Here is a 24214-nt window from a genome sequence, read left to right on the forward strand (position 1 = left end):
GTCCATTTTTTGTGAGTTTATCATACTTTAAGAGTAAAAAAAAGTATAATATAAATATAATTCTAAATTTTCGAATGCTAATGTTTTTTTTTTTTTCCCAATTATGTATGTGTGGGGCTTCTAAAGAATAGCAATTTAAAATAAATAAAAAATGCTTTAAAAGCTATATCTTGCCAATACATATGCGTACAATTGTGCTGATTTTTCAGTGAAATCTTACTGACATAATCAATGACACACATAAGACGGAAGAGTCAAGTATGAATGGTCTGACTGAAAATTCATAAAATACTCTGAGGATCAAAATTTTGTGCTTCAATCAATGACATTTTCACTGATCAAGTTTAAGAGAGCGCGTTGAAGTATCTAATCTCGACATTCGAATAAATTATTCGAATATAATTCGAGATCAGATACTTTATTAACGATTAATAACTCTGCGATTTTGTGAATATACGCTAAATCCGTACTGCATATAATAGCATCGAAAAGACTTGCATTCCCGGACATTATCGCGCCAATCTCGCACGGCATCAAGTATGCAACGTTCTCGCTTTACAGAAGAAGGAAGCAAAGAATTGCCTTATATACGTATTTCACGAGTTCGCGCGCGCACCAACAATCGTGCTAACGTGTGTTTAAAAAAAATGCCGATCTTAACGAAACGGAATATATATATGAATCCGTCGCTCGAGCGATCAGTCCACGCAAAAATGCCGTCGTACACGCTGCTGCACATTCCTCTCTTCCTCTACTCGGCGATTATTTTTATTAACGGTTAGTATGCGTACCAGATATCTCGTTTTATACTCTACGTTTTATACTAATTTTTAATTATATTATAGACGACTATTATATATTATCGTCGTACAAAATTCTATATTACTATTCAAAATTTCTGTTTTATGTATTATATAAAAAAACGTATATTTTCCGAAAATATTGCGTCAATATTTGAAGATTAACGAATTATAACACGCGCATCTCGCTATTATAATTAAGTTTAAATGATGGAATTAAAGAATTTATTTCCGTTTTGAATTAATGTGAAAGATTTGAAAATTATATATTATTGAGATTTTGACAGTTCTATACGTTTTCTCTATTTTTTAAACATAATATTAAGATTTCAGGCGGTTTGTACGAGGAAAATTGGCTATGTAATTAATTTTCCTTTTCTTTGTAGCGAGATATGTCGATAGCTTTTCTGATCACTGTTCGGATCTGGTTCAGTTTGATAGCAATGAGATCGATGATCATTTGTCGAAATTAAATCTCACGGATGTACCTACCGTGAAAATGATGGTCGCTGGATTTAAATGTCCGATCTCTGCTTTGCCTTTTGGCACGTTGAAATCGGACTGGTCCAGGTTGTTGCTGCTTCAAGAAGCTCAGCCAGACGGGTCGATTATCAAGCGTAAACTCGTTCGACTGATGCGCATTTTAATAGTCGCTTATTATCAAATGGAGGAACGTTTCGACGCGACGGATTCTGATGTGATTCGAGAGTAAGTCTTCGTAGGTGAATCTTTCGATAAATTCCGATTCGCGTCTCTTTCTTTACGAAATGGCTGTTTCATGAGATTTCGGCAGCGAGATTACATATATATATATATATATATATACCGCAATACAATATTGTAATACTTGTCTCTCCAAATAATTGGTGACTCTTGTCGCGAGCGATTACATATATACGTTGAAGTAACATACGTTGCGTAAATATTTGATTTGCCGAGCGTGACGAAAGTTTCGTGAAAACTTGGCGAGTGCGAGAATCGCGTGATTCTTTGAAAATGAGCTTTAACAATTCAGCAGTAGCTTATTTGCCCAAGGTAAGTGCAGTCGGAGACACGTTCTCTTGTAATCAAACTCCCTCGAACTTAGTCCAGTACACGTTTCGCGTCTATTTAAGTTAGGATTTAAGCTAAGAGAGAGAGAGAGAGAGAGAGAGAGAGAGAGGAACTAAAGACAGCGAGAGAAGTTCTGGATGATGAATTTATCGGATCGCTGCCATTACCGGTCTTAGAGCCACGAAGTTTTACGGCGCAAGATATTCTACCGTGTCTTGCTTTACTTTGATTTTTTTGGTCATTTTTTTATTTTTCGATTGTCGTGCTAATATCTATAAAGATGTCCGAATTGTAAAGTTGCTCTCTTAAATGAAATCAGTGAAGTATTATCATTGAAAAGCAGAGAATAGTCACTGATGATCTCAATTATAAGTGTAGTATTGCAAATCAGTATAGCGATAATTTTAATTATCGTTAATATTTTTAAACGTATGTACGTCTTACATATTATAATATTATATATGATAAATTTGTTGAGTAATATTTTTTATTAAAGAAAAATTTGAGTTTTTTGATTAAGAATATTATTTATTTTAATAAATTTAGCACAAATCTTAAAAAAGTGTAATATGCATGTATATAATACTCAATTTTTGAATACTATTGTAGTTATACGTGCTTTTTATCCCAGATGTGTATATATGTGAGTTTTTTTGTTTTTTTTTCTAAAAACAGCAATTTAAAATAAATAAAAAAGCTTTAAAAATTATATCTTGCAAATAATATGTACGATTATTATTGATTTTTCAGTGAAATTTTACTGTGCAAAGCGTAAATGCTTATTGAATGAGGGAAAATCAGTAAAATATTTACTTATCTTCAATAAAATTTTGCGGCTCCGTTTTAATCAGCGACATTGATTCAATTTAAGAGAGTGCGAATCACGTTTATTTCGATAGAGGAAAAATCTGCTTTCTTATTCGGTCAAGAAAAATCTGTTTGTACAATGAGACAAAAATAGACACCAATTCGATAACATGATTTCAGCAAATCTCTGAGAAAAGAAACGAAGACTATCGTCTCGGATGACGTCGATAAACTGATGCTTAGTTCGAACAACAGCGACTGGATAAATGAAACTTGGAGTAACGACGTGGCTCTTCATGATTCGCAGTCGTTCCCGATAACAGTACCTGTCGAAAATGATCATTCGAGAGTAGAATCGCACACTATGGGAATCGAGATCGCGACCGCGGAGAACTTTTCGAGCTCCAGTGATGCGAACAGTGTCGTCCCGTTCGAGATCAGATTGAGATATCAAAAGGTCGCGTCGTCGACCGATCTTATGCCTTATCGTTCTGGCAATGCCCTGAACGCGAAAAATGCCACTTTTAAGGTACACGATAATTGTTTGAAGCAGTCTTTGAACGATATCGCGCGCAAGCAACCGAATCGCAGCCAAGTTTTCGAAATCTTGAGGAATAAGGCAAAGTATACCGAGCGTGCGGCTCGAACGGGTAACGAGATCGACGATTACGGGAAATATCGCACCAAGATATCACCGTCGACGAACGAGTTCTGGAGATACGTGACGTTCCCTACGAATGCACCGGCAACTATCCCCGGCGTCGCAAAGCGAGTTCATCGAATGCGAAGATTAAACGGGTTCAGGACGAGCCTCCGGAAGTCGCGAAAACACGCGAAATCAGATGGCGATGTTCACGAAAACTTGAGGCAATTTTACGGCGTCGAGAAAAACGAAGCAGGCGTTAAGTGAGTGATCTTTTCACGTTACGACAGATTATCTTTTAATCTAAAAAATCGAGATATTATGTTTCGCAGAATGTAGTGGAGAACTTGATCGAATGTGACGCATAATCTCCATTTTTTTATCTTTCTTAAATATATATTTTTTCTTTCTTGAAAATAAGTTTTCCAATCGGATAGAATTTTTGAAATAACGATTTTTCTTCTCTATTTTCAGAAAATATACGAGCGACAGAAATAACATCGCGATCAAGCGCGAGGGAAAAAAGTGACAGGATGACCGATAAGTAACGCGATACATGTCATTTCGGCATTTTGTGCAACGTTCTTCCGTGATTTTATTATTCGACGGGTCGAGCTTCGCTAAACGGACAACGCTCGCATATATTTCGCGGCAAATCTCAATAAAATTGATCTTTCAATATATTTTCCAGCGTTATTTTCGTACGAGCGACATTTGCACGAAATGGTTTCAAACAATTTTTATATCGTCGATTTTGCACGCTAGTATAAATTCATATACGACAAATTATATATATATATATATGTATATACTTCTTCCCTCCCATTTCCATTGAAGCGATTGATTTAAATGTATTATTATACAGGATGCGTGGAAACATTCGTGGCAAAAAACAACGTTACAGCATGTTAGATATAATTAAAATCGATCAATTGCGAAAGAGATTGCTCGAAAATTCAATCCCATCCTATACAATTGCGTAATGTAAATCATATAATGGTTTATTTATTTTATCTTCTTGTAATATCTCCCCTCCCTCCTGTTATCTGTTGTTCCCTCAAAGCACAGTTACTTCCATAGAACGTGGAACACGTTCAATCGAGGGTGGCACGTACGATCGCTCCACGACGTTTCAATATATCTATTCTCGATACTGAAGAAATATCGTCGTCTATCCCGCACATGTTGCACGCGGAAATATATACGAAGAATTCGCGGCCCCATAAGGATCAGAATTTATGCCATAGTATACGCGGCATTATATATTCGGCATCGGTAACAATTGCAACCGAGTTACGGCGAGTTGGGGCGAGTCGAGAGTTTAATAAAAGCGGATCACACGCGGTTTTATCGTCGCATCTCGATTAACGCGAAACGCGAGGGCTAATTTACGAAATAGCGGCGAGCAAATGAATTACGGCTGATTTTACTGCCCGCGAATGAAAGTAAAAAACGTTTCGTCCGGAACGCCATTCGGAATTTATAAATAGAGATTCTTGAATTAATTTAATAAATGTAAGGGAAAATTGAAACGAGCGAAAGAGCGGAGGCATCGGCAAAATATTGACGGAGAAACATTACTTTTAATAATAGAACGCGCGGATCAATCGGAAACACGATAAAGAAGTTTGAAACTTATAAGAGACGCTTGTAAGGACGCGCAGGAACGGAAGGTGCGGAGAAAAGTAAGCTGAGAAACTAATCATGACCGCGAATTCAATCGTGGGATTTCCATGGAATCACTGTTCGGAATCGCTGCTAGACGCGCGGGGATTCCACTCGCTCCTAATATTAATTTCAATCTACATAAATGCATAATAATAAATTCAATAGCGGCTCACGCGGATGTGCGCAATGTCGCCGAATCGGATATTACAGCATTCGGAAATTCTTCTCGCGTTTGCGCGGTGTGCACTGTGTTTGTCCGGTGGTCTCTCGCCCTTTGACCGAGTGTATAATTTCTCTTCTTCTTAGATAAAGGAGTTTTGCATCGAAAATATAGCACAATTTTTGATTAAAAAATTGCAGAGTCTTAATAAATTTTAGAAAAATTTATAATATAATCGCGTATATAGTATATTTATAGTATAATTTTTTTTTAATAAATCGACAGAGTTAAAGAATTTTCCAATCTATTATAGAAAATATGATAATGATAATAAAAGATTGGGAAATTTTTCAACTCTATTGATTTATTAAGAAGAATAAAAACATCGAAAAGCAAGGAAGCGCTTATCCTTCGAGAGAAAAACCAATTGCCAATTTATCTCTCTGGATTTTATCATTCTTTCAGAGTTCATATTTCTTATGCCGCTTTCAGTTATACTTTTAGTTAGAAGTTGTATAAGCTATTATTTATAATAAGATTGGATTGCAGCAAGACCTAATTTGTCTCTTCTTCGTTCAAATTGTTAGCTTACAACTTTTGGAAAACCTTGAAATTACGATTCTTGAAATTTTAGTTTACGTACTATCTTTCTTTTGACTATATTTTCTGGATTATCTTTTTCGATTATCGGAAATTTAAATTTTAATGATTTGCAAAATATCAACATTAGTAAATTTCATTTTTCTAACTATCGACTATCCATAAATACCGATAGTTGATAGAGACAACGGCAAAAAGTTGTCCCTTATTTGCTGATTATATTTTCCTAATACTTTTCTCACTTTTAAGAATAATTTTTCACAGATCAATATTTAACTTCAAAAATTTTTGGACTCCCAATTTTATATCGTACCATTTCTTTGCTGATTCTTTTGATACTGTGCTGATTTTAAACGTTTAAACTATCGCGTGTTCTAGGAAATAAAATTATTGAAATCATGATTCTTTGAATTTTAGTTGATGTGTATGTGTGTGTGTGTGTGTGTGTGTGTGTGTGTGTGTGTGTGTGTGTGTGTGTGTGTATACCGTCTCTTGCACTATTAAATTGTTTTGATATCTTATCTATTTTTTGAAAATTCTCTTAATAGCTTTGACAATTTAAATTTGTTCGTCTTGTATTCCTACAAAATACACAATATTATATTTATTTTGCTTTTTTTTCACACTCGATTTCTAATTTACCCATTGATAAAAAGATAAGCAGATATTAATATTATTGACAAAGAAATACAGGAATTATTAATATAGCGTATACAATATATGTATCAATTTAATTACGATATCTACGTATTTTCGATTCTTCTATCGCGTTTATTCGTCGAAATAATCGTTTTATTAGCTTTAACATAACAATGCATTTTAATATACAGCTAATTAATAAATGATGATTAATTACGATAATATTATAATTAATGTATAACAAAATCCGCACATCAGAAATATAATGATATGCGATAATCAAATTTAATACGAGTGATCTTTTAGCTTTTTAGCTGAATACATAATTTTATTTTGATTTCTACTAAAAAGGTAATTATTGAGCGGGTCTACGTTTTATGATATAGAACTCTATCTTAGAGATCTCATCTGATACGCTTTCGAAACTTTTGAGATTCAAGTAACGACTGCAAATACAGGCCTTAAAGACATCGCAATGCGATGATAATTGTTACTTATATATCACAGGGTTGATTATAGTAATTTTCCTTGCTTTGCCCAATTTCCCTTACTCGCGCTAGTCTCTTTATAACTCCGGCATGGAAATTAGCTCCAAGCTTCGTATCGCGTTCAGCAAAGACCAGCCGAGAGATTGTGAGAGTCGTCGGATAAAAGCAAGGGTAATATTTCAGTTACTTTTTACGGTTTCGTTATTTTACTCCGTAACGGGAGAATATCTCGTGCCGCACGATTTTATCGTCAACACCTCTCTCTTGAAAAATGAATCAGTGAAAATGTCATTGTTTGAAGAAGTAGCAAGATTTCACCAAAGATCAGATTTTTACTGAAAGATCAATTATTAATTAATTTTTTTCACAAGATTTTACTATTTGCAATACTATATTTTTAATGAAACCGCTGTTTATCAAAGATGATATATATACACACACACACACACACACACACACACACACACACTGATTCCATTTAAGAGAGCAGAATCGCATTGACAGAGTTCGCTATTGTTCACAGAAGATTATTTATTCGCGTTTAAAAATATCTCTAAACTTAATCCTAGAACAGAATCGCCTTTTGATTCAGCACAGTTACTCGATGTTTTATATCAAAGTTATTTTAAAATGACGACAAGCATCTTTTCCCGGCAATAATCCGGCCTTCGATATTAATGATATTTAATTAGTCGAAAGTTAGTTTATTTTGGAGTCTTGTTTTGTCTGCTTACGGCATATTATTAGAATATTATATATATATATATATATGTGTGTGTGTGTGTGTGTGTGTGTGTGTGTGTGTGTGTGTGTGTGTGTGTGTGTGTGTGTGTGTGTGTGTGTGTGTGTGTGTGTGTGTGTGTGTGTGTTATATATAAAATATTATAAAATGCGCAATTTAGTTTTTATAAATAATAATAGATAAAAATGATTAAAAAATCGCGATATCTCCTGCAATATTGCAGCATAAGAATTAAGCGTTAAGAGTTTCTTTTATATTTCGTGGGATGCTACCCAGAACTCTAGATAAAAAAAAAACCGGAATTGCGAAAAAATTTATTTTTAAAATATTTAAAATTAATTAAAAAAAAATATATACTTTATACAATATAAAATTCACTTTGGCGGCGCGGCGTACACATTGAAGCGCTATCATTTACGTGCCATGACTCTGTTATCATTCGCGCGACGACAATCGAGCAGGAAAATAATCGTGCGAGACGCTCCGTCGAATTTTTTCTCTAAACGCGATCGCGATCAATATCGGGAAATTATTTGCTATTATAATATAATTAATAGTTAATTAACATTTATAAATAATATATATAACTACATATATACAATATATCACAATGATAGATCTCGAATCACATATTTCGTAATTTATTCATTTAATCAAATAATAATTAAAGTAATAGAGAAGCAAATTATAAATTATTATTTTGTTGCGATTTTTACGGACAATAATTATTTCTTTAACAAGAAATAGAGTCAAATATATTTTGTCCACGATGCTTTAGCATTTGATTTTTCGACGATCTAGATATAATTTGGATTAAGAACGTGCTATAAAACAATCGAATCGCAAAATCGAATAATTAATATAACGATAAGCTCCGTGATACATTAATCGTTTAATAAATCATTGATTTACAATTTAAAATATTTATATAATTTAATATTTCGTATATATATTTTATAGTACATAAAATATTTCGACAGCGAATTAGAATAATACCTTACATGGTATATGGCCTTGGCGACGTAAACATTGGCGCGCGTAAACATTGTTTATGTATCACGGTCTTGTTATCATTTAGACACTTGAATAGAACTGTAGTGGGGCGAGACGCTCAAGTTCCTTTCTTACATATATTATCATTCGCGCGGCGATATTCGAGCAATAAAGTCGCAGTGCGTCGTCGGTGCCATCATCGTGTCGCGGACGGCTTTCGCGTCTTTCGCAGGCCTAGGAGAGGCATCGGGCATCGGTGGAGCAACCCTGTGGTAAGTAAATTGTTATTTGTATATTAATTACTTATTAATTGCATAGGTGCAATTTAAATTAAGCAATTAATCGCGTAATTTGATTCCTTATTTGTATGATTTAAACAATAGAAAATTAAAGAAACAGATTTTTGTATGAAAGCTATAATCTTGTAAAATTTTATACTCTTTTAGATTATAACTTTTATATGAAATTATTAGAGTTATGAGTAGTGTTTCTTTCTTTTTTTCAAAATTTATAAAATTATTTTATTAATCGATCTGTTTATTATTATATGCATTGAATATAAGATTCAATGCGTACAATAAATTTTTAAAAATATTAATTACTTTGAGCGTTGCTACAATCTGGATTTTTTATTTCTATGCTACAGATCAATGTAACAACCTCCTAACAACCTGAGAGGAGGAGGAGGAGGAGGAGGCGGCCTAGGAGAGGTATCCTGCGCCAGCGGAGCAACCCTAGGGTGAGTATTTATTATTTGTATATTAGTTGTTAAAAACCGCGTACGCGCATCATAATTACATCTTTTTATTTGAATAAATTAAAGAAAAAAAAATTAAAAAGAAAGACTTTTACATAAATTCTATAAAAATTTCTATATGAAGAAAAATCTTTTTATGATCTATAAAGAGCTTCTTACAATTAGCATTGTATGCGTCGAATATAAAATATTCCGTATGAAATATTAATTATATTGTAAATGCTGCTATAATTTGAGTTTTATATTTGTATGTTACAGACAACGTAGCCTCAAGACCAACAACTCCGCTGTTGTGCGCATCAGTGCCGGTGAGTGATGAACTTAATTTTATTTTGAGGTAACGGATTTCGTAGATATTGTAGATATAAATATAGATTGTAGATTATAAATAGATTCGTTGCCTCGAAATGGATGGGTTAGAAGAGATATATAGATTAAATTATATAACTTTTAATAGATTTTTTAATATGTATTGAAATATATTTTTCAAAGTATTAATTTATAATATTATAATTTCTCTACAATAAAGTTGTTCATTATATTAGTATTAAAGCGTGTAATGTAATATTCTTGAGAAGTTATTGCGTGAAATAAAATATAATCGAAAATTTATACCATGACTGGCTCCAGCGGGCAGTATACGCGCTTTTAGGTTCGTATATACTTTTTGTTTATTATGATTAAAATGACAACAAAAACAATATAATTTGAATAATTTTTACTTATTGTTAAATAAGAAAAAAAAATATTTATCTGATTTTTACGTTTGTATCTATCTCAAAATTTATCCGAATAATGTTGCGTTTGTCATTTCATTCGCAAAAATTTTATTAATAAAGTAAAATTATTTCAAAAATATAAGAAATATATTTAAAACGTTTAAAAATATAGGAAATATTAAAGTTTTATAAAAATTTTTATATATTAAATAAGAGCACTTTTTTGTTTGACATTATAATAAATTTATATAAAATAGTTTTTAATGTGTATCGGTGCGCACAAATGCATCGAAATAATGAATTCATAAATATAAAAATTAATTATCAATTAGAAAAAACATGTTATAAAAAATTGCAGGCTTCTCTCCGCTTACAATAATTTTAGCACCTATTATGAAAATAACTACGATTTAAAAAATTTGAATATGGTTCGCGACAAAGCGAGCAATTCGCAGTTTATCGTTCCCGCGTTCGCGAAACGTATTTCGTTGCATCTAGTTGTATTGCTCGCAATGAGCTTTGAATTTTCGATTGTAAAACTAAAGAAGATTAGGAATTTCAGGTAATTTCTCTACAATAAAGTTATTCATTATTAATATTAAAGCGTGTAATGTAATATTGTTGTTGAAAAAAGTGTTGTTGCGGGAAAGAAAATATAATCAGAAATTTATATCGCGCTATGACTGGCTTCAGTGGACGGTATACGCGCTTTTAGGTTCGTATATATTTTTTCAGATCGCATCGTTTTTTCTCAGAAAGATCCAAAATTGATACAAGACATAATATATGGTTATCGGCCTTGGCGGCGTAAACATTAGCACGCTATTGTTAACGTATTATGGTCTATCAATCGCACGGCGACACTCGAACAGTAAGGTAGTAAAGCGCGAGACACTCCGTCAAATTCTCTTTCTAAACGAAATCGCGATAAATATCGGGAAATAATTTGATACGATAAATATAAATTATCTTTTACATATTTTAAATAATTATACCGCAACAATAAATTTCCAGGCACGTATTTCGCGTGATGTGTATTTGTGTTACATTTAATCAAGAGTTGAAACGATAGATATCAAAATTGTAAATGTAAATTGTTTTGTCGCGATGTTTCTTTCCCTTTATAAATAATAATTATTTCTCTACAAATAATTAAGATTTAATTATATTTCGTCCGTTCTGCTTTTTCATTTAACTTTTCGACGATTTAAATATGATTCGGATTGAAAACGTATAAAAAAATAGTCGAATCGCAGGTCCGAATAATTAAAATGACGATAAGTTTCGAGACATATTAATTTATTAAATAATTGATCTATAATTTAAAATATTTGTATAGTTTATTATTCCGCTTGTTCATAATACGCAAAATATATTTTCGGTTGCGAATTATCAGTAACATGATATTCGGCCTTGGCGGCATAAACATTAGCGCGCTATTATTAAGGTATTACTACTTATGGTTAATCATTGTCACGGCGACACTCGAACAGTAAGGTAGTAAAGCGCGAGACATTATCAAATTCCTTTTCTAAACGAGGTCGCAACAAGTATGGGAAAATAATTTAATTCGATAAATAAAATTAATTATCTTTTATTTTATATATCTTAAATAATACATAATTATATCGCAACGATAAATTTCGAGGCGCGTATTTCGCGTGATATACATTTAACCAAGAGTCAAAGTGACAGGAATCAAAATTGTAATTTATTGTTTTGTCGTGATCTTTTTCTTCCTTTAGAAGCAATAATTATCTGTTTAAAAATATTTCAAATTTAATAATATTTTGTCCGATACTTTATCGTTTGACTTCCCGACGATTTAAATATGATTCGGATCGAGAACGCGCAATAAAATAGTCGAATTGCATCCGTCCGAGTAATTAACGATAAGCTCCGTAATATTATTAATCGTTTATTATATAAGTAAATAATTTAAAATACTTGTACGATTTAATATTTCGCGATATACGTCATAGCACGCAAAATATTCGGCTGCGAATTATCAATAACATGGTTTTCGGCCTTGGCGGCGTAAACATTAGCACGATATTATTATGGTCTATCAGTCGCACGGCGACACTCGAACAGTACGATAGTAGAGCGCGAGACATTATCAAATTCCTTTTTTAAACGAAATCGCAACATGTATCGAAAAATAATTTAATACGATAAACAAAATTAATTATCTTTTATTTTATATACAATATCTTAAATAATACATAATTATATCGCAACGATAAATTTTGAGGCGCGTATTTCGCGCGAAATACATTTAAACAAGAGTCGAAGTGACAAAAATCAAAATTGTAATTTATTGTTTTGTCGTGATCTTTTTCTTCCTTTATAAGGAATAATTACCTCTTTAAAAATATTTCAAATTTAATAATATTTTGTCCGATACTTTATCGTTTGACTTTTCGTCGATTTAAATATGATTCGGATCGAGAACGCGCAATAAAATAGTCGAATTGCATCCGTCCGAGTAATTAACGATAAGCTCCGTAATATTATTAATCGTTTCTTAAGTAAATAATTTAAAATACTTTTAAATACTGTACGATTTAATATTCCGCGATATACGTCATAGTACGCAAAATATTCGGCTCCAAATTATCAATAACATGGATTACGGCCTTGGCGGCGTAAACATTAGCACGATATTATTATGGTCTATCAGTCGCACGGCGACACTCGAACAGTACGGTAGTAGAGCGCGAGACATTATCAAATTCCTTTTTTAAACGAAATCGCAACATGTATCGGAAAATAATTTGATAGGATTATTGTAATTAACAATTGATTAACTTTTAAAAATAAGAAATAAAACAAAATAATTCAATAATAGAGATAGTATTGTTGTAACGATATATTTACATCGCATCTCTTTTAATCGAGGAAAAAAGGGATATATGCGATATAGTTAATCTCTCAATTATACATAAAGTATATTTTTCCTCTCTCTTAAGTTTTATATTGTATTACACAAAATTATATATTGTATAAAATAACCCTCCATGGGTACACCTTGACGTGGTGGAGTGGCTTCAGTACCTGGACGGTATGCCTTAAGGTCCTAAGGGTCCTCAAGGTTTACTGCGAAGGGGAAACCAAGTACCCAGCGTCGTCGTTGCTGTCATCGTGCCGCGGACGGCTCGTCGTATCGTTGGTGCTGTCATCGTGCCGCGGACGGCTTGTCGCGTCGTCGGTACCGTCATCGCGTCGCGGACGGCTTTCGCGTCTTTCGCGTCGCGTGTCCGTACAGCATTGCCACGAGTCGCACAATGGCTCATATGTGGCACGCGCATTTGTGCGTTGAACGCACTTTAGTGCGTCGTCGTTGCCGTCATCGTGCCGTACGAGCAACGATGCGTCGCGTTGTCGCGGTATCGCGTTTTCGCGTCGTCGCGTCTTCGCGTTGGACTTTTATCTCGTTTTCACGATTGTAACCGAGGATCATACTTTGTTGCCGACTAAATGGGATGTCTCTCAGCGTTGCAATCGTTAATATATTAATACCTATTAATATAATTAATTTTATATTAATATCAGTTAATATTAATTCTATATTAATATTATATATTATATAAATATTTATGTATTAATAAATTTAATATATTAATGTAGGCGCAACGTTAAAACGCCTCAGTATCGCGGCTGAGGTGAATGCCGGCCGCGTAGCAACGTATGTTCGTGCATAGTATAGATGCATGTTCGCGCGGTTAATCTTGAACTTCGGTTCGAGAATCGGCTGTTGAGGGCACGTTCTGCTCCGACGAACGGTTCGGCCCGAATCGGTTAGAGTTCGGTCGATTGTTTTGGAATCATCGTTAATGGGTCCCTTCTCTTGTACCGTCTAACAGCACATTGTAGAAATACTAACATGTTTGGCATCTGAGGAGTCGGCTGTTCTAATTAGGTTCGATTTTCGCTCGCTAGAGAAGTTGATCTCCCGCTTTCGAAATGCTAGATTGTTAGCACGTAGAAGGTGGGTATCTTCATTCTCGACCCGTCTACCAGCCTTACGATAAACCCGGCTCGGTCTGTATGATAGAGACTTGGTGGTTCGTATGAAATCGTTCCTAACGATGTTCTAGTCGGCCCTCGATGGGAGCAGGCGCGGGTCAAGAGTCGAGCGAACCCCATTCGCGATTATTCCATCGATCGATTTCGTCTTCTTCCGCTTCCGCTTAACCTTTGCTCGAAGTAATCGGTGAATTCCCGACTTGTCGACACGAAGTGTGATTCTCACGTGAAGCGGGATTCGATCGTACCGAAATTCGAAAGTGCGGGAGTGTCGTTCAAAGTATCGCGCGTACAAGTGCGGAAGTAATCTTTTAATAAAAGTGCGGGAGTGCCGTTTAAGTATCGCGTGTGTAAATCAACCTGGGAGGAGGAGGAGGCCTAGGAGAGGCATCGGGCATCGGTGGAGCAACCCTGTGGTAAGTAATTTGTTATTTGTATATTAATTACTAATTGTGTAAAATTTACGTACAATTTAATTTAAACAATTGATCGCGAAATTTGGCTTTTTATTTATATGATTTAGACAAGAGAGAATTAGAGAAAAAGATTTTTATACGAAAGCTATAATCTTATAAAAGTTTTTACTTTTAAATTATAGCTTATATATGAAATTATTAGTAGTAATGTTTTTTTTCAAAATTTTTAAAATTATTTTATTAATCTGCATATTATTGTACGATATCGAATATAAAATGTGTATAATAAATTTTTAAAAATATTAATTATTTTGAGCGCTGCTACAATATGGATCTTCTATTTGCATGTTACAGATCAACCCTAACATTCTGAGAGGAGGAGGAGGCCTAGGAGAGGCATCCTGCACCAACGGAGCAACCCAAGGGTAAGTATTTGTTATTTATATATTGATTGTTAAAAAAATTATTTACGCGTATTAATTCAGTCCCATTATTTAAATGAATTAAACAAGAGAAAATTAGAAAGAAAGATTTTTACACAAGTCCGATATATTCCATTATTAAAGAAAAGTAGTAATACTATTACATAAATGCAATAAATTCCATTATTAAAAAAAGTAGTCTAAAATTTATAAAATTGTCTTGTATTTTTGTATTCGCTTCTTATCGTACGCATCGGATATAAAATTCAGCACGTAAAATAATAATTTTTTGAAATATTAATTATATTTTGAGCGCTGCTATAATTTAGATTTTATATTTGTATGTTACAGACAACGTAGCCTCAAGACCAACAACTCCGCTGTTGCGCATCAGTGCCGGTGAGTGATGAACTTAATTTTATTTTGAGATAACGAATTCGTAGATTTGTACATTGTAAATGCAAATGCAAATGTAAATTGTAAATTGTAGATAGATTCGTTGCCTCAAAATGGATGGGCTAGAATAGATTAAACAAAAAATAACTTTCAATAGATTTTTTCAATTAAAATATATTACAGTTATATATTACAATTTAATATATTACAATTTGAAGTATAAGTTAAAATAAAAATTTGCCAGAAATATAAAATATTTTTTTCAATTGGTAAATTTTATTTGTTTAATGAAGAAGGCGCTATTAATTTTTTTAATTGTATAAAATGGTAAAAATTTATTTTCATATTGCGCCAATTTTATCCTAATTTTTCATAGCCCATTCATCTATATTATCATATCAATTATTGTAGTTTTGCTTTAATTGATATAGAGCCAAATTATTGATGTATTAAAGTATATAAAATATAAATGTTTTATTAATTTTATTTTATAATATAAATTATATATTATTATAAATAATATTATATTATTATATAAAAATTCAATCAATTAATTTTGATATTATTATAAGAATTTAATCAATTAATTTTGATTAATAATTTGGCATTATATTAATTAAAGTAAAATTATATTAAAACAATGCATGACAAACGGTCGTGATGTTTCACGACCATAAACGAGCTTAAAATTACGCTCATGCACCGGCGATAATAATTAGCCGGCAACGGAAGGAATTTCTCTCCTTCATTGCACTCTGATAGAGATGGAAGCTACATCTCAACGAAAGGTAGGTCCAACTGGCCCAACGGAAGCAATATACGGTGCATTCTATTAGGGCACGCGAGTAGGACGGGCGAATAGGATACGCGAGTAGGGCACGCGAATAGGACACACGAGTAGGGCACGCGAATAGGGCATGCGGTTAGGACAAATTTCTTCCTCAAATTTCGATAATCGCGAATTCCCGCTGGCTTAACAGCGAAGTAGGGATTAGGACTGTTATTAGGACTAATTGAAAGTAAAAAACTAGAATTAAAAAGTATTAATTTTTCTACAACTTAAAATAAAAATTGAACTGTAGGAAAATGAAAATTAAATATAACAAATTTTAAAAATACGATATATACATCTTTTTTTAATAAGTCAAAAATTACATTTATATTTATTATGTAAATGAAACTAACATTTGTTATGCAACAAAATTTAATACATACATGTTATATTTTATTCTATAAATTAAAACTTATACATATATTTATTGTATTGGTCAATTTATATAATATTGAACTTTTGGATGTACGTGCGTTGGATATATATCTTTCTGATGCTGATAACATCATTAATTGTCAATTGTATCTTAATTACAATTGTGTATTAATTAATTGCAATTATAATTTAATTTGTATATAATTATATATTGTAATATATTGTCTCATAATTATATAATAATTGTATTAACAACACTATAATTTATATATAAAATTTTCTTTTTTTGTAAATTACACGAAAATTTACCGAAAGAATATGTATTGTATAATGACAATATAATAGAAATTCTAAATTAATATATTTATTAAATATTAGTTTTTCTATATTATTTATTTTAAAAATATTCATAAATTTAGAGTTTGCATTTTCATATCAAAGAATCGTTGATAAATTTGGAAAATTTCACTTCAAATCTTATAAATATCACGATTAAATTGATTATACCATGCATTGTATCATTTATTATGTATTAAAATAAATAAAACTTGAGCTGAGACATAAAAAGAGAGGAAACAGATCATACATTTTTCCTTCTCGATAGTATCTCGACCTTAGCGAAGGCATTTGCCGGATAAGGAGGTTTGAGTTCTCTAATGAACCTAAGAGCTATGCCGGCGTTAACATATAATGTTTTCGCGTGAAGCAAGTTTGAACGTTCTGAGATCGATTAATGACGTCATATATTCCGCGTCTTGATTATTAGGGATATTTAAATGATTAAATTAATCAATGAAATACTTTGAGTAAACGTTTGATCGATTAATCAGGGTAAAGTAAAATCTTATGCTTTAAATTTAAATAGCAACAAAAACGAGAGATGTACTTTATATTAGTTTTATTATTAATGTACATATATTTATATTAATCAGATTCTCTTAAAACTTATTTACTCAAACGTATATTCATAATAAATTAAAGCGATTAAATTTGTTTCATTCGAAAACACTAATAGTTACCGGTAGGGTCACCCATGCCGGGCAAGTGGAGGAGGAAGAGGAGGAGTCAGACTAACAATAAGAGAGATACCGTAATTATTATATATTTATTATATTAATATTTTTGAATAAAATGGAAACAAAAAAGACATTAATCGAGAGAATTGAGAAAAAGGGGCTCGAAAATATTTTTATATTTCTCTTGGAGAAATATCTCTTCTCTTAGAAATATCTTGATACGTGATACCGACATAGAAAAAATTGATTTCTGAGAAACGAAAGTCTATCCTGCTATAATTTTCCTATTAACAGTGTTAATTAATTTTTTCACACACACACACACACATTTTATTTATAAAATTATTTAGATCTTAACTGTAATTAGCCGTTTTTTCAAAATCAAATAAATTAAAATTATACACACGTAATACTTAATATTTGAATCGTCGAATGCGCGGCTCAGCCTTTTATTGATACGAAGTAATGCATAGCGCAGTATCGATATAATCAATCAGTATTGCGAAAAAGAAGCAACAATATCTGCGAGTATCGACATAACATGTTTTTTTTAGAGATGGAAAAAAATATTTTTTTAACAAACATTCTCTGTCCCCGAATAAAAATTTTACACGATGCTAAAAGTATCGTATATTTTACGATTCGCTAGACTCCCGATCCCTCGAGGAATATGCCTTTCATCGTTCGATACGTCAAAAACATCCCCGCGTAACAGACATCATCCAGTCAAAAGGTGCGCTCGCTCGCTCGAATCGATCGATTCGGGAGAGCGAGCACGGCGATCGCGAACAGCCCATCTTAATCACCGATTCATCACTCGCCATTGCCTCTCGAGGCACTCGCGCGTGAACATAACCAGATAGACGATACATCGACCGTACCAAACGCGCCGCGTAACTGCACAGCCTCCGCGCGCCGATCTAATAGATCCGGGTGCGGGCCGACGAAGAGGCAGGAGGTACGGACAATCTCGGCCGGTCCGGCTGCTACGCCGGGTTAATGACTGCCTGCCTGCCTGCTCCCTTCGGGGAGGAATGTGTGCGTGATGAAGGACGGGGGGGGGAGGAGTAGGGAGGCACAGGCCGAGCCGAGAGGAAGCGAGAGGGAACTTAAGGCCGGTTCGAGGGAGGATGGCTCGAATTGTTACCAACGTTCCCGCTGACGTGGACGACGAAGCCGACCCGCAGCTCCGTTCGCCGATAACAACCCTTAAATCATGCTTAACCGGGGTCGCCACCCATCTCCGCAACTTTCCACTCTCTTTTCCTTCCCCCCCCCCCTCCCTCATCGGTCTCGCGTCATTCTTCGCCCGATGCGTTTTTCTACTTGGGGAGAAAATCGACGATATCAAGAAAATTGCTGATTTGAGCCGGTAATCGCATCGAATACGAGAATACACTACTCTGCAATTTGGAATATGTCTTATACATATTAGTTATTAAAAAACGCTTATCCTCGAAACATTAAGGGTCACTCTGAAAATTAGCAAACGTTTAGATATAAGCATGATTCTTGATTCTATTTATCTGATAATAGCAGACAAGAAAGAAAAAGAGATCCGAGCAAAATAACGGGAGAAGATTAAAGCGATAAAGAATTAACGAGTCGCGCATCGAAAGCAAAAGTTTCTTTATTTAAAGAGATCGTATAAAATATTTTTATTAAAAGATTTTCTATATGTGTGTGTCAATTAATCATGTAGCTTACGCAATGTTCCTGTCGGTTTGCGTCCGGACTATCTCTCTCTATCTCCGATAATGTCGCGAATCTAAGCGACAGAGTCGATCAACGAAGCGTTAATCGCGCGCAAAAGTGTCTATTGTTTAGATGGAGGGACCGTAACCGAGAGTACGTCGGAGGTGTCGGCGAGCGGTGAGAGGGAGTTAGCGCGACCGTTTGCCATCATCCCCTTCTCCCGTTCTCACCCCCCCGCGGGCGAAGATGCGTTGGCCCGTGAACTCGCCGATAATGCAGAATTATAGTCCACTGCTGGAACCTCCCTTTTCGAGCCAGCCGTGCGAATACGAAACCGTACCCATCGTATCGCGCGAGTAGAAGCCGGCGAGGTTTGTACGCACGCGTTACACCCCGGTGATTACACGTTCTCGTTCGTCTCCCCCACGTACACGATGCGTCTCTCTATCCGCACAAGATGTTTTTGCTAAAGATATTTTTTATTCGTCATTTTTGCAAAGATTCTCGACAATACCGGATCGAAGGAGGGAAAAAATACAGGCTCGCGGATCTAGTAATTATTATAAACGATTATATCTGACCAATGTGCTTCCCTTTACGCGATACAATTATATTCGGAATGATTATCATGTCGCGAGTGTTATAGAAATTGAATTCAATGAAGATTTAATGAGATCGCGACGTGAAAGGGTGAAGGGACGATGCATCTTTCTCTTAAATTATGTTTCAGTTTGCAATCTAGCGTTTGCCAAGTCATAATATGTGTGGACGCGATTGTAAAAGACTAATTGCGGGAAATTAAATAGTACGCCGGCGATACTTTCCGTCTTTTTTTTTCGACACAACAGAGGAAAATTGCAATTATCTTAAATTAAAGAGACACGTATGTTTAATACGTTCTAAAAAGTTTGCCGTCAAAGGGCATACGGCAAGTTGGGATTACTTTTTCTCCGCGATTTTCTCGACAACACGCTCCCTATAATACGTCTAGCGTACTGCGTTACAAAGTTTTCGCATCGCGCTGCTATTTCTCTCTCGTACCGAAAACAGTCGAGCGATACATCTCGCTTTTCGATCTCGGATTAATAATCTTCCTCCGTTATAGGGATGGGATTTAGTTGCAACTTTCGGCTCAATTTTCGTAACTGACGCACCCATTGTTCTTCCTTACCATTCGCATATTAATAATAAAGCGTAATTAAGGATATATGTGTCGTGTATCAAAATATCGATAAAAGCACAAAATTTCGTATACTGTTTTACTATTTTTTCCGAGTATCTGTACAGAACTTGAGCATAATTGTTTTAACGGTTCGAAAATTATTTAAGTTCAAAGTTGGTATCGACTGTTAAATTATTGTAGAAAATCCACATGACTAACAGTAGGGAAAACATAACTTTTATTATTAATAAAATAAAATAATTTATTGAATGACAAAAATTTAACGATCTACGCAATATCTAGGAGAGTTATACGATCGCGTTACACTTGTGATACGGGTGTTGTTGAGGTTGATTGTGAGTGTCGGCGATTGCCAACACGCGAGGAGTAAGGAGGAGAGGATAGTGGTGGATCAACTACGAAAATTGAATTGTGCAGCTAAATCCTATCTCTGTTCTATATTAGATAGCATCGATTGATTTATATTTAGATTATCGTTCGTTATGACGTTTCTAAAAGCAAATCATTTTCCATGATATAGTTTCACTTTTTCGTCATTCAATCCTAGAAAATTTAGAAAATGAATTGAAAAAAGCATTTATGACGCCTATTGCTTTTAAGATTCAAGAGATAGAGAAAGGAACGCGGAGACGCGCGCGGTATACAAGATGAAGCTTCGATGTGTATAATTCGGGGATACTCAAGTTCCCCGGGGACCGACTAGTGACCGAGATTGTCGGAACCGCTAGCTGTTCTCCGAGGGGCAATCCCTAGCACAAATTTCATCCCTTATTACTACAGATTTATATAACACGCGTCGTTTTTTTTTTTTTTTTTTATAGAGAGAACGCGGAAATTCAAATCAATGTACAGTGTTAAACGAAAAATGTATTCCTGTATTAATAATTTAAAAATTCTATAATTGGCTTGACAATCCTAATTAAATAATATCCTAGGTATCGTTTCAATTATATAAGATAATTGATGCACGATAATAATCGTGTCAATTAAATCAATAAATAGATTTTTTATTTACGTAAAGTTGTGAATAGTATGGTAGCGATAATAAACATAATATCGTTTTTACTCCGTAATACTGTTACTTATCTCCTGCTGCTACGTTTTGTTTATCCCCTTCCCTCTTTCCTTATCCAAACTTATTTACGGATTGACAATAATTGATTGTACTATAGGGACCATTTTATATACGGTTAATATGGGGCGCGCGTATGTCTTTATAGCCGTTATCTGTTTAGCTATATCTACCCTCTCTAAATTTATTACCCCATTTATTCCTCCATTTTGTTTCATTTATACATAAGCTTGATATATAATAATTTTTATTATGTATTATTACACATGCACGGAAAAAATTATCTTTTAAAATTTACCTAAAAAATCATGGCAATCATAGAACAATATGGCATTTTAAAATATTTTATATAATTTTTATATATTTTATATATTTTATCGATATATATAATACGAAAATATTAAATGTACTCGGTTAAATTTCATTTAAGTACCTTGTAAAATTTCAATAATTTCTTAATAATTAATAATAATTTTAAAAAATGTTAAAGAGCTCGTAGTAGTTTTATTTTTTTAAATGAAAAAAATACAAAGTAATAATAGAAATATAAGATATACTGTAAGAAAATTTCACAAATACAATACGATATTTTCAATTACACTCATCGATAATATCAAGAAGATGTACAGTCTATATTTATAAAGAAATACGTGGATATTTTATTATGCATCTATTTGTAATATTTATACGGATGCCAAGATTACTAAAAATATGAGAAAATTTATAGCGGAATGTTACGTTAAAAATAATGTAACAAGACATTTTCTTCATGAACAATACATAATTTTTACTCGACGTATATCATTTTGACTTCATTATTTTTGCTTTAATTATTTAATCTCTCGCAAATAGAGTCCATAAAATGTGTCGGAAAACTTTGAAGAATTATTAACCCAGGATTGAAGTTGAGAATTATGGTATGTAGAATATTCTCGGGCCTATCGTACAATATATACGAGCGGCCAGAGATACGTTCGAGTAGTTCATCGATTTAGCTCCAAAAGATCTCCATAAAACTACATAGGCGTTCAAGGTTCCATCATTCAAAGATCGTGTTATTGAAATTCGACTCATCGTTAAAAAAAAAAAAAAAATTGATTTCAAAGCACAAATACATGCTTAGATTATCTCAAAATTATAAAAATAAGACAAAATATTTAAAAAGACATCTAATCTACAAATAATTGATCATTCTACGTTCTATGTAAAGCGAGAGCATGCACAATTGGCGAAATTTTTAAATTAGTAACAAAAAACAACGAAACGTGAAAAATCCGGGGATGCAAATATCGACTTTTTAAAATCATTGAATCGGAACGAAAGAATATTTCGTTCAGCGACGGGGTACGCAGTAAACCCGGCAGTATTACACGGTGAAAGATTCGGTAAAACCAGAGTCGAACGTGCGGAAAACCTATAGAATCTTTTTGCCGGAGCGCCGCTCGTTAAGCTCTCTTGAAAACGAATAAAAATTACGCCCGCGAATCTCTAAATTCCTTCTACTGGCAAAAAGCAAAACCGCACTGAGGCGATCTTTTTTATACTTTCTCCCCGGCGCGTCTACGTCATCACTACTAAAGTATTATCTTACTAAAGTATAATGTCGCGTAATTTCATGACAAACGGCCTCGACGGCGTCAATGGAAGATACGAAAAACAAGATATGTTTCTCTTGCGACTAAAAATCTTTGCGGCTTGCTCGGAGTCTCGAATGTTAGACCGCGGGAAAATTCTCCAATTATGAATATTTCGGAGAGATACGATTCCTGTACCTCCCCTCTTTCCCCTGTCTCTAGGGGTGACACGCGGTGAAGGGCGCGAGGGTGTCGGTTCGGTCAGTTGGGACGCTAAAGGGGGAAGAGGAGAGCGTTGGGTTGGACGTGGACGTGGAAGAGGGCGGTTTTGAAAGGGTATGGGTCCGGCATAGAGACAATAGTAGGCGGACAAAAGCATGATATACGGCGACCTCGGAGAGCAGTGGTATTAAAATCATATTTTTAAGCTTTCTCTCTCTCTCTCTCTCTCTCTCTCTCTCTCTTCCCATCCCTATCGCGGGAGAACCGCACCTAACCCTTATCCGATGGGCCCGCCCGTCTCTTTTACCGCCGATCGACCCCTATTCCGCACAATCCCATGGACCGCGAAATGGAGCGCGCAGGACGAGCGCTGTCTTTGCGAAGCACGCGGCACCGCCGGATTTAATTGGATTCGGCGACTGTAATTAATGCGCCCGAACATCGGCTAAGACAGATTGTATCGATTTATTTTCAATATCATCTTTTCGCGATATAAGGAGTTTTTCCAGTTATTTTGCGGAAAAATCTATTTGCTAGTCGGTGCATCTTATTGACCTCTCTCATTTACGTTCTCGTTTATATATACATTATATACTTTAGAATATAGATATAAATAATAATATAATATAATGATATAATTAATAATAATATTAATAATAATTATTCAATTTTGTTTAACATATTATTTTATAACATTGATCTTACATCGATGTATAAACAACGCGACTCCTCGAATTCACGATAAGGGAGATTATTGCTAATAATATTCAGTTTGCGTTTGCGCGCATGATGTTTTCATAAATCTGTATTCGTTGCGTCGAGCAGTTATGAAAAAAATAATTCGACGCTCTCTTGGAGCGCTTACAGCCGTATGCTGTAAGGACCTGGCCGCGCAGCGTCCCGGATGCAGCAC

The 24214-nt window shown here is 34.1% G+C and overlaps 2 protein-coding genes across 2 annotated transcripts in view; both read left to right on the forward strand.

Annotated features, from left to right (window-relative positions):
• The first annotated feature begins 448 nt into the window (after positions 1-448).
• Positions 449-4009, forward strand: LOC138941197 (uncharacterized). Its single transcript, XM_070310624.1, has 4 exons — positions 449-777; positions 1187-1508; positions 2841-3566; positions 3778-4009. The coding sequence occupies exons 1-4, from the start codon at positions 540-542 to the stop codon at positions 3830-3832; spliced, it is 1341 nt and encodes a 446-aa protein (XP_070166725.1). The 5' UTR covers positions 449-539; the 3' UTR covers positions 3833-4009.
• Positions 4010-13339: 9330 nt separating this feature from the next.
• The window catches only part of LOC138941272 (glucose dehydrogenase [FAD, quinone]), a 266478-nt gene continuing 255603 nt past the window's right edge, over positions 13340-24214 (forward strand). Inside the window, exons 1-3 of the mRNA XM_070310786.1 lie at positions 13340-14514; positions 14869-14939; positions 15288-15335. The gene's annotated coding sequence lies outside the window, so the exon portion shown is untranslated. The remainder of the gene's footprint in view (positions 14515-14868; positions 14940-15287; positions 15336-24214) is intronic.

This window comes from Polyergus mexicanus, unplaced genomic scaffold (genome assembly GCF_030449975.1).
Source record: "Polyergus mexicanus isolate NDT 795.1 unplaced genomic scaffold, iyPolMexi1.0 SCAF_18, whole genome shotgun sequence".
Taxonomy (NCBI): Eukaryota; Metazoa; Arthropoda; class Insecta; order Hymenoptera; family Formicidae; genus Polyergus; species Polyergus mexicanus.

Bases quoted from the DNA above. Each gene is read 5' to 3' on its own strand.
- LOC138941197 (XM_070310624.1), top strand. From the start codon at position 540: ATGCAACGTTCTCGCTTTACAGAAGAAGGAAGCAAAGAATTGCCTTAT. The intron at 778-1,186 runs GTTAGTATGCGT...TTTTCTTTGTAG, and splicing joins GGCGATTATTTTTATTAACG to CGAGATATGTCGATAGCTTT. The intron at 1,509-2,840 runs GTAAGTCTTCGT...ACATGATTTCAG, and splicing joins GATTCTGATGTGATTCGAGA to CAAATCTCTGAGAAAAGAAA.